The following is a 13,480-nucleotide window of genomic DNA, read 5'->3' as shown; positions in this document are numbered from 1 at the left end:
AAGGGCACCATCTCAATGACCAGGCCCAGCTGCCTGGGATATCGGCTCTGAACGCTTTTCTGCTTTGCGGCCCTCCGATGTTCAAGTTGCATTGATGCTCTCGACCTATTTCAGGGTATACAAATAAGTAGCTCGTTTCCACAAATCGGAGTTATTCAGCATACCAAAGGAGCACTGGTCGGTTGGGTTCGAAGCAGAGTGATGAGCGAAAGGAAATTTGGTGCTTTTCTTCCTGTACATACATATATAGGCTATGTGTAGTCAAATTGACGATCAACTGGGATTGGTGAATTAACAAAAGCTGCAAACCTGAAACCACGAGTCCACATTTACAAACTTTCCCCAAGGCATCTGGTTTGTGCGGTGTAAATGAGGGTTATCATTTGTTGATTTTTTCGCGGCCAGGTTGTCCCTAGCTTACTGGAGCTTCTCGCATCTCGGACAGAACTCCGCTCTCATAAGCTGGGCCTCCCCGAAAACTTTCCCCATTCCACTACGTCTTCCCCACCATGCTCACTCAGTCGTCGCGCCTCATAAAATCAACAACAATACGGAGACTCGGGTTTTCTCTCGTCCAATCTCAAATACAGCCAAGAGCTTCGTTTCATTCTTCCCGTAATTTCCTCTTCAGCAAGACCGCGACAATGGCCAAGGAGTTCCTCTGCATTCTGCCCGATAAGCCTGGAGTGCACGCGAAGAGGATGGAGGTTAGGTCGTATGTGGCTCTCTCTCTTCGAAACCTCCCTCTCTGTCTTTGGAAAATTAATATCCATTGCCATTGGAGAGGAATTGGTACGTCGATATCGCGGGGATATGAGTGCTGACTCGACACGAATGTAGACAACACCTGGAGAACATTAAGCCCCTCGTTGATGCGGGGAAGGTCGCTGTTGGTGGTACGTCTACACAGCCTACCCATTCTTCCTATTCCCTGTTCCTACAGATTCCCTATCTGCCTGCCTAATCCTAGGACTTCGCCTACGTGCAAACATTAAAACATACCTCTATGTACTAATGTCGTGCGTCGTCTGCATCTACAGGCGCAATGCTCAATGCCCACCCATCTGAAGGCGAAACGCCCTCGTTCAAGGGAAGCATGCTCATCTACACCGTTGAGAAGGAGGAAGAAGCATGGGAGCTCATCCGGAATGATATCTATGTGAAGTCCGGCGTTTGGGATGTGGATGCTGCGCAAGTTATCCCGGTATGCCCTTTATTTCCCCACGCTATGATACTGTGTTACTCTGTTTACTTGGTTGCTGACGGGGATGGTTACGTGTAGTTCAAGTCTGCGGTTAGGCTTGCGGCGTAGCCAAGTGGATTGGATTGTGACTGGATTGGTGACTACGAGCAATGGGTGTAGGATGAATTCCGTGCTATAAGTATGTTCAGTCGCACCTCATATAAACGAGATGACTATATATGCATATGCATCATGGCTACGTAGTATACACATGTACATGGTAACGTAGTAACAGTACACTGCTTGAACCGAGGCTTTTACAACTTCGCCTTGGGCTTCAGCATCGTCTCCGCGACTTTGCGTCGCTGGATCTTGCCCGTTGCCGTCTTGGGAATCTGAGGTACAATCCAAACCTGTTTAGGCGGGGGAGAGTTAGTATGAAATGCAATGATATGGTGAAGGGGTGGTGAGGCCTGCCTGTTTGGGGGTCTTAAATTTTGCCAGCTTGGTCTGGACCCATGACTTCAATTCATCCTCCGTGGCACTCTGGCCACTCTTCAGGACTACCGCCGCCCCGATGTCTTCGCCGTAGTGACCCTCGTCGGGGATGGCAAAACAAACCGCTTCGCCAACTTTAGGGTTACTCAGCAGAGTATTGTCTAGTTCGATAGGACTGATCTTTTCTCCGCCCTTATTGATGAGTTCCTTGATACGACCGGTGATGATCACATAGCCATCGGCGTCTTTCTTTCCCTGGTCACCTGTGCGGAAAAACCCGTCCTTAGTGAATGAGGATTCATTGGCGGCTGGGTTATTGAGGTATCCCTTTGTGACATTCTCTCCTCGAACGCAGATTTCCGCCTCGGAACCCTGTGGGACTTCTTTTCCGGCCTGGTCGAGAATCCTGATTTCGACGCCCTGGCCGATTCCAACGCTACCGGGCTGCCGCTTTGCCGGGGGCAGAGGGTTGCTTGTCATCTGGTGGGCTGCCTCTGTCATGGCGTATGCCTCAAGCACCGGGGCGTTGAATGTATTTTCGAGATCCTGGAACGTTTTCGGCGAAAGAGGAGAAGAGCAGGAGCGGATGAAGCGTATTTGAGGAATAGGGGTTGGCAGCGGCGATTTGAGCAGGATTTGGTGGATAGTGGGCACAGCGGAGTACCAGTTCGCCTTGTATTTGGTGAAATCGGACCAGAATTCATGGGCCGAGAACTTGGGCGGTACAATTACAGAGCCTCCGGACGCAAGAGGAGCCAAGAAGGCTGCTAAGAGGCCGTGGACATGGAATAGGGGCATGACTAGATATGTTCTATCTGCCGGAGTGAGATTGTACGTTGCCTGAATGTTCCCTAGAGCCTAGTTAGTCTTGTCTTAGGCAGATACGGATCAGGGTGATTCACTCATGGTTGTTGTTAGATTCTTGTGGGTGAGCGGAACCTACTTGATTGTTAGTTTCCTGCTCAGGATAGTCTGGCGGAGAATACTTCATACAGCTTTGGGCCTGCCAGTGGTTCCACTCGTATGCAAAACAAGTGCAACATCGTCGGGCTGGGCGTTTTGAACTCCAGCGTTCCCTTTACCTGCCAGTTTGCCCTCCTCCTTTACGTCAAGGACAACCTCAGTTCCGTTCCAGTAGCACTCTGCAATAGCGGCTTGATACTTTCGGCCTGCTCGAACTGCGGGGCCATCTTGGGCATATGCTCCCCTGGGAATAAGGACCAAGGTCGAGCTGAGATCATCTATATAGAACTCAAACTCATCCTGCTTGTAGGCAGGATTTAGGGGTGCAGCGATTGCCCGTTGCCAGGATGCTGCCAGAAATCCGACGATAAATTCATATGAATTCACAAGGGCCAGATTCACTGCTGCTCCATGCCCAACCCCAAGTTTAGCCAGCTTAGCCTGGAAATCGGAGATGTGCGAATGCAGCTGTTGGTAAGTTATCGATAAAAGTGGATTCTGGGGAACGATGACGGCAACGCCAGCGCCGTCAGAAGAGAAGGATCGAGCCAATGTAGCCATTTTGTATGGAGCTGGGTATTTGAGATCGCAGCTGATTGATGAAGGATAGATTGAAGGAGGATTGAATGCGAACAGGACCGGAGTCCTTGGACCCAGCCCAAGGCAACATCCATGTCGCAAAGGGCCAATGCTCCACTCGTCATGAACATCATCTCATCGTGAGCGGCCGATTTGCCGAAGTTCCCCGTATCTTCTCCGACAATTACATAACATGAGTGCAAAAAGATGCAATTCAAGCAAACAGAGCAAACATGCCTATTCTGTCCCAGCAGCTTCCTTTGCAGCATCCATCAAGAGCTCCCCTCGATATGAGGAGTTTATGGTCATACTCGTATTTTCATTAGTCCACTAAAGCGCCTTGCACATATCTTATTGCAGCATGGCGTCGGGATCCTCACCCCCTAAACCGGGCGGCATGCTGTCCCTATACGCCAACCTGCTCGATCCATCCACTGACAACTCGCCTGGGACGATTTCTCGTGCGCCGGTTGTGTTTAAGCAAGCAGAAGGAGAAGGTCAACCGGAAGAAGCCGCAAAAAAGCAGGCCAATAATGGTATGTCATGCTTTTTCGGCTGGGGTACATGTATGTTGGATTCTGATTGCCCATTTTGACAGCTCTTCGATTTCAACCGACGAAACGCCCCCAACTAGCGACTCAAAAACCCAAGCCGAAACCAGCTCTACCCAAAGCGGCTCCCGTAGCCCCGGTAGCCGCGCCTGTTAAATCCACACTTGCCGATTGGGCGGGCACGGAGGAAGACGACGTCAACGGGTTCTACGGGGCCCCCAAGAGGCAGCGCGGAGGTCGCAAAAAGCGCAAGAAGAATCGAGAAGCGCAAGAATTTGTGCAGAACTGGGATGATATCTACGACCCATCGAGACCGAATATATACGAAGAATATAAACAGAGCGATGAGCAAATATCGGAAGTTCGAGAATGGAAGGACCGCTTATATGCACACCGTATGGCAAGGTCACCGAGTCGAGATTCATATAGTGACGAAGATTATGGGCATTCAGTGAACCGTGAGTTGGGGCGTTATCTCAGATTCCCAGTGGGTAGAAAACTAAGTTTAGATCAGGAAAATTTGCGCCACCAAGCAGTTTTGCACCACCCCCTAACCTTAATGATATACCCCCAGCGCCCTCTGGCGGCGATGACGGCGTTGCCTCTGGACAGGATGCTTTTGCACGACGAGCTCAGATGGCCGCAAGTACAGCCTATGCACCACCGGCGTATTACTCCCCGCCTCCACCTCCGCCAGATGAATCAGCTGCTCAAGTTCAGGAGGCGTCTACTGGAGATGACGCTTATTTACGGCGTCTTCAAATGTCAGGACAGACCCAGCCCCCGCAAGCTCCATCGAATCCATTACAAAACATTCAGGCACCTTCCGCAACAATATCACGTGCACCGGTTCGATATACTCTCCCCCCGGCCCCTGACGATATCCCTGCTTCGGAAGCGGAGCTTGAGGAAGTCCTTGCCCAAGAACAACCAACAGAAGATGAAACAGGAGAGAGCGGGAAACGCTCACTCCGGCCTGGCCAGAAAGGGTTCGCTGAGCGGATGTTGGCCAAGTATGGATGGACTAAGGGATCTGGATTGGGTGCCACCGGATCCGGAATTGCAAAGCCTCTACAAGTTCAAGTCGAAAAGCGAAAGAAACGGCCTGATTCAGAGGGTGGCGGTTTTATCACACCGGCTGGTCGAGGCAAGATTATTGGCGGCCAAAGAAAGCAAGAGGATGAGGGCAAATTTGGTGCGATGAGTGAAGTTATCATCCTGAAGGGAATGCTGGATGGCATGGATGTGGATGCAGAACTGGCAGGTGCCGAAGGAGGTGGCTTAATGCAAGAAATAGGGGAAGAATGTTCTGAAAAGGTAATTAGTTCGATTTTTTCACCCATGTCTCTGATATCTAACTTTTAAACAGTACGGGCGCGTGGAGCGTGTCTATGTTGCTCGTGATTCCGGTCCACCGGTCCCAGTATTTGTCAAGTTCACCAACCAATTGTCTGCTCTTCGGGTAAGTGCCTTTGCGAGCTGCACGAATATTACAAACGTATATTAACAATACCGATTTTATAGGCCGTGAACGCCCTTGAAGGACGGATATTCAACGGAAATCCGATCACCGTGCGCTTTTTTGACGCCCAGGACTTCGAACAGGGCATTTATGAGAATTAATTTCTCAAAGTGTGGTGTGACCGTCGGTTATCACCAAGTGGCGATGCTATCGTGACGTTGTATGCCTGTGGGGTTTCGATATAATACTGCAGGTTACCACCCAAGACGATCAGAGGAGATCCTGGGGATATTTCCCTAGTAGGGCCGCAGCAACCTATCAATAACCCGGTCCATCAGAAGGTGACTCTATCGAACAGTTCTATTTCATTGACCGAGCTCTCGCTATGAGTGCCAGAGAGGCAGCACTCGTCACTCTCCACTAAAGTCTCATCTTCAAACGATTCCATGATTGGGGTAATGCCATATGATTGCGTATTTCGCGGCATATTTTTTGCGAAGGTTGCCTTTATCGTGCAGGAAGGACAGGCACCGAATAAGGGAAGCGACATTGTTTCTTGGGAGCCGCAATCGTAGTTGCATTGGAGGGCGTCTTTGCAGTAGATGTTGAGAGTGGAGGCGGGATCCTCATGGAAGCAAAGGGCGTGGTACCAGATTATGCAGTGGCACATATTGATAAGTTATATGCCTTTCGGGGTAGGAGTGTCTCAGCTGCTTCGCGGATATCCAGATTCTAAAATTCCAAAAGGAATTAGTATTGGCAATGAATAGAGATGGAGAGGCAGAAGGTGGGAAGCTGAGAGGTGGACACAGAATTTGAGGTCTCCGCTTTCTACTAGGTAGTTAAGGGGGTTTTATAAAGGTAAACAATAAATAATTGTGGAGAGAGGTAACAGTAATGTGTGGTTGCCATCCACTCTGAAAGCATTCTTATCGGGTGTGGCACTGGAATGTGAGAATCTACTATAAGGACCACTGTCCTGTTACCGTGTGGTTCTTTGTTACTAGCTTTAAAAGTGTGCATGGAAAATCATTCATATATAAATTAACAAAGTATAAGTCTTTGAGAATATTCACCCAGTGATTATATTCACTTGGATAATATCTGAATCCATAGAAATAACAAAGATCATGAATAAGTCGGCAGTACATGAGCGATCTATAACGACATCACGTGACCATACAAAGAGGGAGGGAGATTGATTGGCTGGGAAGATCATGGAATTGATGGTTCCAGATCCTGCAGATTTTCGCCTCAGGCAATTCACTTCAGCCTTCGCCTTTACCAAGCCTTGTCCGACCTCCGATAATACAGCGACTACCTAACCACCTTTCTTCCTTTCGCCCACATTTTGTTTAATCTAACACCTTCCTCGAACTTATACGCTTGCCCTTCTTATCAGGTACACCTCCAACCGAACTTGTTCCCACTCTAGCTCCGCAATCGCAAGGCCTCTTTACCCTCTGCGCGAAGCCTTACAACGATACACTCACGAGCTTTTCCGTCCCACCTATATATTACAAATATGTCGCTGTGCCTGAACCGTTTGACAGAAGAAAGGTATGCTTCGAATATCTTGCCTTACCTGGCACCTTTCTTCTTCACCTTGACCTGGCCTTTGCCCCGCACCGAGCTAACTAGAGTCCTTTGCGCGCAGGAAGCAATGGCGCAAGGATCACCCCTTTGGCTTTTACGCAAAGCCTCACAGAACCGCGCAAGGTGTGCTTGACTTGAAACGCTGGGAGTGCGGCGTTCCTGGCAAGTCGCAAACACTCTGGGAGGGCGGTCTTTTCAAACTCGATGTCATATTCCCTGATGGTGAGTGGCAATCTTCACCCACTCTGCTTTCCCTATGATCCAGCGCAAATATACTGACCGGTATCTCTCTGTGTTTAGAGTATCCGACCAAACCGCCAAAGTGTACGTGTTAACCCTCTGCGCCGTGCCGTTGTTTGGCGGCGTTTCATTCGAGCTGGAACTGTGCGCCATTCACCCTTGTGTCACATTATACAGCTTATACCCCCTCCTAATTTCCACGGTTTATGATAATGGTATCAGCTGACATAGTGCTGTGTTATATAGGCAAGTTCGTTCCGCCGCTCTTCCATCCGAATGTTTATCCGTCTGGGACTGTCTGCCTTTCCATATTGAACGAGGATGAAGCATGGAAACCCGCCATTACAATCAAACAGATCCTTTTGGGTATTCAGGATTTACTGAATGACCCGAACCCCGAGTCCCCTGCTCAGGCGGAGGCATACAATCTGTTTAAGAAGGACAAGCCAGCCTACGAGAGACGTGTTAGACAAGTTGTGCGGGAGAACCCATCTTTATGAGATTCTGGCAAAAACTTTTACGACTGTCTCATGACCATTCAGCTACCTCCGCTCCCAGTTTCACTTCGCCGGAGTTATGGCGGATATAGCGTGTTTGGAAAACATATTCTACGTGGGGTGTGCAATTTGAAGAATGAATGTGGTCACCGATCTCTAACTCTGCGCCAATCTCTACCCTCTGATACGAGATGGGTTGGGCGTAGTTGGTCACGAGCGACCTGACTCCGCATTTTATGATGATTGGCTATTTCGCACAGGCATGGTGTTCCTCAGTCTCCAATTTGTTCTTTATTTTCTTAGCGAGCATTGCGTCTAGAACCGACGAAACAGTGAGGTTATGGATGGCGTTTCTGCTTTTTCCTACCTACATATGAGGGGTTTTTATTTTCGCGCTCATCGAGACAACCGCATATACCGCGTAGATTCTACAATTGTTGCAATGCATGGAAATCCTTTACTCTTCCGGATTCGGTGAGGGGAAATACCGGCAGGAGAATTGTCATGTACGGGAGTCCTGGCTATGATCACGCCTTTATCATCTTTCTTACCTATACTATCGAGTACTAAGTAGCAAGTACGGAGTAGTACCCGATCCTTAACTAGGAAGTATTGTCTGGTGGATTCTTCGGCGGCTACCGAGGTTCGCTACCGGTGTCGCATTGACCAACGTCAAAAGCCTGTGCAAGGCGGTCGTCAGCCCTCGTGGATCTGGATCGATCTGCGACAGGACAAATAAAGAAAACATGCGCCTCAGCTTGTCAGCTCTAGACTTCAGCTCCGTAGCGAAACTACACCGTAAAACTAGATCGTAAGTGTTCCTGACGAAATGGACCTGATTGAGTTTCCTTAGCGGAAGTCCTTAGTCCGGCCACCAGCCAGCCAATGACGGCCCAGACAAGTTATCTTATCGTGGATGAGTCAGGCCCGTCACAGTCTGGGTGCCCTCCCAGATTTTTTGGAGGCCGAAATCGCCCCTCGATTTCCGCCCCGCCGGGGACGCTGCTGAGGTATTCCCTTGACATTTAAAAATTCCCTGGCTCCCCTCCGTTTGAACTCTCTACAACTTGGTCAATTCACGCTCACCCTTTTCTCCCGTGGAAAACCTCCCCTCCGGACTGTCGATTTCTTTGAAACTGCTGTCCAATTGCTCCCCGCCAGCATGTGTGGTATCTTCGCGTGTCATCAGTATGTCGCTATGATTTTTTTTTTACCCGGCACACACTTCCCCGCGCTTGTCAACGCTAACAATATCGCGACAGTCACCCTGATGTTCAGGGCTTTAAGCCTACAGCGTTGCGCATGTCAAAGGCGTAAGTTCCCTCTCTTATATCATGCTCAATAAACCCAGTGGAATAGCGGCTGACCGTACGCAGTGTGCGCCATCGCGGACCGGATTGGAGTGAGTCATGCGATCATAGATCCTCTTCGGATGCAGCAAACCCCTAATATATCATACCAACAGGTGGAAGCTTCATCGCTGAAAAGACTGGTTAGTGACCCAATGCCTGCCAACAATGGAAGTTTGTCCAGTTTTGAGAAGCTGACCAGACCTTTAGTTCTTTGCCACGAGCGTCTCTGCATTGTCGGTGTCGGTATGTACCCAAGTTCGGTCAAAGAAAGCCCTACCTCTTCCTCCTCCTCCTCCTCCTCCTCCTCCTGTTGTTGCTGCTGTTCTTGTCCCTCGCCATCTGTGCCGTGTCTCTCGGTTCTTCGCTAAGACTGCTACTGCTTCAAGACTCCGGCGCGCAACCCCTCGTCAACGAAAATGGATCCCTCGCCTTGGCCGTCAATGGTGAGATCTACAACCACCGTATCCTGAGAAAGACTCTGGACGCGGACTACAACTACAAGACACATTCGGACTGCGAAGTCATCCTCCCTCTGGTATGTGTGGACTGTGAAAGGATCAGTTGCGCAGCGACATCCGAAAAAGGTTATGGTATAGGAATACTGACGGAACTTAGTATATGAAATATGGTCTCGATGCGCCCAAGTACCTTGATGGTATGTTCGCGTGGGTTTTGTTCGACAAGGAGCAGGATAGGGTTATTGCAGCACGTGATCCCATCGGTATCTGCAGCTTCTATATCGGCTGGTCGTCTCAGACTCCCGGTGCCGTTTACTTCGCCTCTGAATTGAAGAGTTTGCACCCAGTTTGCGACAAGGTCGAGACTTTCCCCCCTGGCCATGTCTTTGACTCTAAGACCGGTGAATTCTCCCGGTATTTCCAGCCCTCATGGTGGGACCCCACCAACGTCCCCAACACCCCAATCGACTACTTGGCCATTCGCGAGTCTCTCACGAAATCTGTCCGCAAGCGTCTGATGGCGGAGGTTCCGTACGGTGTTCTGCTATCTGGTGGTCTTGACTCAAGTTTGGTTGCCTCGATCGCCCAGCGCGAGACCAAGCGCATGCAGTCCGCTAGCAACGGCGCCAAGAGCGAGGCCAACGGCCAGTTGGTCGGCATTGATGACGAGAACGAGCTCTCAACAGTTAACTCCTTCCAGCAACTGCAATCATTCTCCATTGGTCTTCCTGGTGCTCCCGACACCGAGGCTGCTATGGAGGTGGCTAAGTTCTTGGGAACCAAGCACCACGCCCTTACTTTCACCATCGAAGACGGTCTTAACGCTCTTTCCGACGTTATCTACCACTTGGAGACGTATGATGTGACCACTATCCGAGCTTCTACCCCCATGTACCTGCTCAGCCGCAAGATCAAGGGTCTGGGAGTCAAGATGGTTTTGAGTGGTGAGGGAAGTGACGAGATTTTCGGCGGATATCTTTACTTCCATGCCGCCCCCAACAAGGAGGAGTTCCACAAGGAGACCGTTCGACGCGTGAAGAACTTGCATCTTGCAGACTGTCTCAGAGCCAACAAGTCAACATCCGCTTGGGGCTTGGAAGCGCGTGTTCCTTTCCTCGACAAGGGCTTCGTCGAGACATCGATGTCGGTTGACCCTAAGGAGAAGATGATCACAAAGGACCGTATCGAGAAATACATTCTGCGCAAGGCGTTCGACACCTCCGATGAACCCGATGTCGAGCCCTACCTCCCCGACAAGATCCTTTGGCGCCAGAAGGAACAGTTCAGTGATGGTGTTGGCTACAGCTGGATCGATGGTCTTAAGGACAACGCTGAGCTTCACGTCACTGATGAGATGATGAAGAACCCCAAGCCCGAGTGGGGTAACGATGTTCCAGATACCAAGGAGGCGTATGTGTTTTGTCCCCACGCAACGTTCAAAGGGAAAGCTAACCTTGAAACAGTTACTGGTACCGTATGATGTTCGACGAGCACTTCCCGCCGTCCTGCGCAGGCACAGTCGAGCGCTGGGTCCCTACTTGGTCGAAGCAGAGTGATCCTAGTGGAAGGTATGTTGATGTGAAAGTGATAGTAACTCGTTTAGCCGCTGACTATCGTGTGTCTCCCCAGAGCCATTTCCACCCACAACGCCAAATACGACAGCACCGAATAGATGTTTTATAGCAAGGGTTTCCAAAATCTCGTGTTGGTATTGTTATTATTTTTTTGAGATATAGAAGCATGCATAGATGACTTATCCCCGAGATGTTTGTTTTTGGGCGCAAAGTGAGTTTTCGTCCGACTCATGCGAGCGGGTTCCTCGGCGTCGCCAGCGTCTGGTTTGCGTTTTGTTCGACCACTGCGTCCACTTCAAGACAAGAAGACATGGTAAAATTGGCGTCGCGTCTTCTCCAAAGTCCACCGCGGTCTATTTTTGGCCCGTGGCCTACTGTTAGGGTTTCAGGTTAGCTCCTAATCATGTGTCTCAACTTGTTTCATTGTCTTCCAATTTGAGCCATGGGTTCTATCCGATGAAGAGTAACGAACGGGGTCCCTCAGAGTGTGTACAACGACCAGGAGCGGTGAACGTGAAGGAATAAGGAGTATCACCGGCAAACCTTCAGTACTAGTACGTAGTTTACCGACAGTCCCCAGCCTCCAGGCTGGGGAGTAGATCTCGGTCAGGAAAAGCGGATGCCCCAGGCGGTTCAGGCGACTCAGGCACCGATCGGCATCGTCACGGGATTTCGTAGCGGCTTTTACCGGGAACCGAACGGCAGCCAATCACAACGCCGGATGTTTCCCGTGGCTCCCCCATCATTTGTTTGGGTTGCTAACTGGGAACTCAACCTCCCCATCCGATTCTTCTCTTCCTCCCCTCGTCGTCATTCCATCGCACCTTTCCCACCACCTCTCTACTCCAATACACTTGACGTTAACGTCTAATCAATCCTAACACTTTACACAATGGCTGCTCCTGCTGCTTTCTCCGATATCGCCAAGGCGGCCAACGATGTACGTGTCGTTCTGTTCATCCTCTCACCTCTTTTCGCAAGGGGGGTCAGGAGGATGGACAAGAGACTTGCGCATTTCCAATGCTAACTCAATGTCCGATAGCTCCTCAACAAGGACTTTTACCACGGCTCTGCTGGTATGTAATTTCAATGCTGTTGCATCACCTCGCTCGTTAGCTGACTCCCCGACTTTCAGCCAGCCTTGAGGTCAAGTCCAAGGCTCCCAATGGCGTCACCTTCAACGTGAAGGGCAAGTCTGCCCACGAGGGTCCCATCGCTGGTAACGTAAGTTCCAATCATTGTCTTCTATAAGATTCTTGGGCTAGAACAAGTACTAACAGTTCTTGCTGAGATAGCTCGAGGCCAAATATGTCGATGCTCCTACTGGTAAAGGCCCCCATCATCGCAAACAAAAACCACCCGACCCCAAGTCTCCTAGAAAGCCTGACAAAGCGCTTGTGATTAATATCGCACGCTCTCATCGCTTGTCACGATCCACCAAAATCATTCTGGGGTCAAGGGTTGCCGAACATAGATTGATGCTAATTGTCTCTCCTTGCTCAGGCCTTACCCTCACCCAGGCCTGGACTACCGCCAACGCCCTCGACACCAAGCTCGAGCTTGACAACAACATCACCAAGGGTCTCAAGGCTGAGATCCTCACCCAATATCTCCCTGCTAAGCAGTCCAAGGGTGCTAAGCTCAACCTCCACTTCAAGCAGCCCAACGTGCACACCCGTGCTTTCTTCGATCTCCTTAACGGCCCCTCCGCCAACTTCGATGCTGTTCTCGGCCACGAGGGTTTCCTTGTCGGTGCTGAGGGTGGCTACGATGTCCAGAAGGCCGCCATCACCAAGTACTCCGCTGCCGTCGGCTACAGCGTTTCCCAGTACTCTGCTGCCATCACCGCTGCCAACAACCTGACTGTCTTCTCCGCCAGCTACTACCACCGCGTCAACGCTCAGGTTGAGGCTGGTGCCAAGGCCACCTGGGACTCCAAGACCGGCAACTCCGTCGGCCTCGAGGTTGCCAGCAAGTACCGCCTTGACCCCTCTTCCTTCGCCAAGGTGAGTATTCAGAAGCAAAAAAAGAAAAGAAAAAAAAAAAAAAAGCCCAGGCTTGATTCAGAACTAATATGCGATTTCTCTCAATTTAGGTCAAGATCAACGACCGTGGTATTGCCGCTCTGGCCTACAACGTTCTCCTCCGCCCTGGTGTCACCCTCGGCCTTGGTGCTTCCTTCGATACCCAGAACCTTAACCAGGCTGCTCACAAGGTCGGCGCCAGCTTCACTTTCGAGGCTTAAGCGACCTAATTCCCATACTTACGCTATTGGGGCTCGCCTAAGCCTTTTTACCTTGTTCCAATATGCGTAAGCCCGGCAATTTCAAAGCAATTGGGGTCTCCTTCATTGCTTTCTAATTGGTCAACTGTCTGTTCCATCCTTTTGGTGGCGCATAGATAGGGCGAGATTTTGTATATACGGAGCAGGAAGATAGGATTAGGTGGACTTTGATATCTAGATATCAGGGTAATAATCATGTACCGTAGTCATTATTGGCGAAATCTGTATATCAATAAGATTTAA

At 50.2% G+C, this 13,480-nt stretch overlaps 7 protein-coding genes across 7 annotated transcripts; 5 read left to right on the top strand and 2 right to left on the bottom strand.

Moving 5' to 3' along the window:
- Window positions 1-644: 644 nt before the first annotated feature.
- Window positions 645-1,312, top strand: ASPVEDRAFT_85152 (uncharacterized protein; the record flags this gene model as incomplete). Its single annotated transcript, XM_040817655.1, has 4 exons — window positions 645-715; window positions 841-896; window positions 1,041-1,204; window positions 1,283-1,312. 4 exons carry the CDS (start codon window positions 645-647, stop codon window positions 1,310-1,312), a joined length of 321 nt encoding a protein of 106 aa, XP_040669480.1.
- A 188-nt stretch (window positions 1,313-1,500) lies between these two features.
- ASPVEDRAFT_63338 (acyl--CoA ligase) lies at window positions 1,501-3,205 on the bottom strand (the record flags this gene model as incomplete). The annotated part of the gene is made up of 4 exons (XM_040815671.1): window positions 1,501-1,596; window positions 1,661-2,532; window positions 2,584-2,620; window positions 2,675-3,205. 4 exons carry the CDS (start codon window positions 3,203-3,205, stop codon window positions 1,501-1,503), a joined length of 1,536 nt encoding a protein of 511 aa, XP_040669479.1.
- Window positions 3,206-3,584: 379 nt separating this feature from the next.
- Window positions 3,585-5,397, top strand: ASPVEDRAFT_133656 (putative G-patch DNA repair protein (Drt111); the record flags this gene model as incomplete). Its single annotated transcript, XM_040807054.1, has 5 exons — window positions 3,585-3,759; window positions 3,822-4,232; window positions 4,289-5,091; window positions 5,144-5,236; window positions 5,299-5,397. 5 exons carry the CDS (start codon window positions 3,585-3,587, stop codon window positions 5,395-5,397), a joined length of 1,581 nt encoding a protein of 526 aa, XP_040669478.1.
- A 173-nt stretch (window positions 5,398-5,570) lies between these two features.
- ASPVEDRAFT_30214 (uncharacterized protein) lies at window positions 5,571-5,906 on the bottom strand (the record flags this gene model as incomplete). The annotated part of the gene is made up of 1 exon (XM_040810335.1): window positions 5,571-5,906. The coding sequence occupies one exon, from the start codon at window positions 5,904-5,906 to the stop codon at window positions 5,571-5,573; it is 336 nt and encodes a 111-aa protein (XP_040669477.1).
- Window positions 5,907-6,761: 855 nt separating this feature from the next.
- On the top strand, window positions 6,762-7,572 carry ASPVEDRAFT_133548 (E2 SUMO-conjugating protein UBC9; the record flags this gene model as incomplete). Its single annotated transcript, XM_040807042.1, has 4 exons — window positions 6,762-6,796; window positions 6,894-7,054; window positions 7,133-7,156; window positions 7,319-7,572. The coding sequence occupies 4 exons, from the start codon at window positions 6,762-6,764 to the stop codon at window positions 7,570-7,572; spliced, it is 474 nt and encodes a 157-aa protein (XP_040669476.1).
- Window positions 7,573-8,731: 1,159 nt separating this feature from the next.
- On the top strand, window positions 8,732-11,051 carry ASPVEDRAFT_85149 (asparagine synthetase B; the record flags this gene model as incomplete). Its single annotated transcript, XM_040817654.1, has 9 exons — window positions 8,732-8,757; window positions 8,832-8,882; window positions 8,946-8,971; window positions 9,035-9,061; window positions 9,129-9,164; window positions 9,308-9,456; window positions 9,537-10,789; window positions 10,843-10,947; window positions 11,009-11,051. 9 exons carry the CDS (start codon window positions 8,732-8,734, stop codon window positions 11,049-11,051), a joined length of 1,716 nt encoding a protein of 571 aa, XP_040669475.1.
- Window positions 11,052-11,620: 569 nt separating this feature from the next.
- Window positions 11,621-13,471, top strand: ASPVEDRAFT_43203 (porin). Its single transcript, XM_040812765.1, has 6 exons — window positions 11,621-11,893; window positions 11,996-12,029; window positions 12,089-12,177; window positions 12,249-12,279; window positions 12,457-12,959; window positions 13,049-13,471. The coding sequence occupies exons 1-6, from the start codon at window positions 11,846-11,848 to the stop codon at window positions 13,196-13,198; spliced, it is 855 nt and encodes a 284-aa protein (XP_040669474.1). The 5' UTR covers window positions 11,621-11,845; the 3' UTR covers window positions 13,199-13,471.
- The last annotated feature ends 9 nt before the right edge of the window (window positions 13,472-13,480 follow it).

Source organism: Aspergillus versicolor (genome assembly GCF_001890125.1).
Source record: "Aspergillus versicolor CBS 583.65 unplaced genomic scaffold ASPVEscaffold_6, whole genome shotgun sequence".
NCBI lineage: Eukaryota > Fungi > Ascomycota > Eurotiomycetes > Eurotiales > Aspergillaceae > Aspergillus > Aspergillus versicolor.
The sequence above is the reverse complement of the archived record's forward strand: the minus strand, read 5'-3'. Positions and strand labels throughout refer to the sequence as shown.

Bases quoted from the DNA above. Each gene is read 5' to 3' on its own strand.
- ASPVEDRAFT_43203 (XM_040812765.1), top strand. From the start codon at position 11,846: ATGGCTGCTCCTGCTGCTTTCTCCGATATCGCCAAGGCGGCCAACGAT. The intron at 12,280-12,456 runs GTAAAGGCCCCC...CTCCTTGCTCAG, and splicing joins ATATGTCGATGCTCCTACTG to GCCTTACCCTCACCCAGGCC. The intron at 12,960-13,048 runs GTGAGTATTCAG...CTCTCAATTTAG, and splicing joins ACCCCTCTTCCTTCGCCAAG to GTCAAGATCAACGACCGTGG.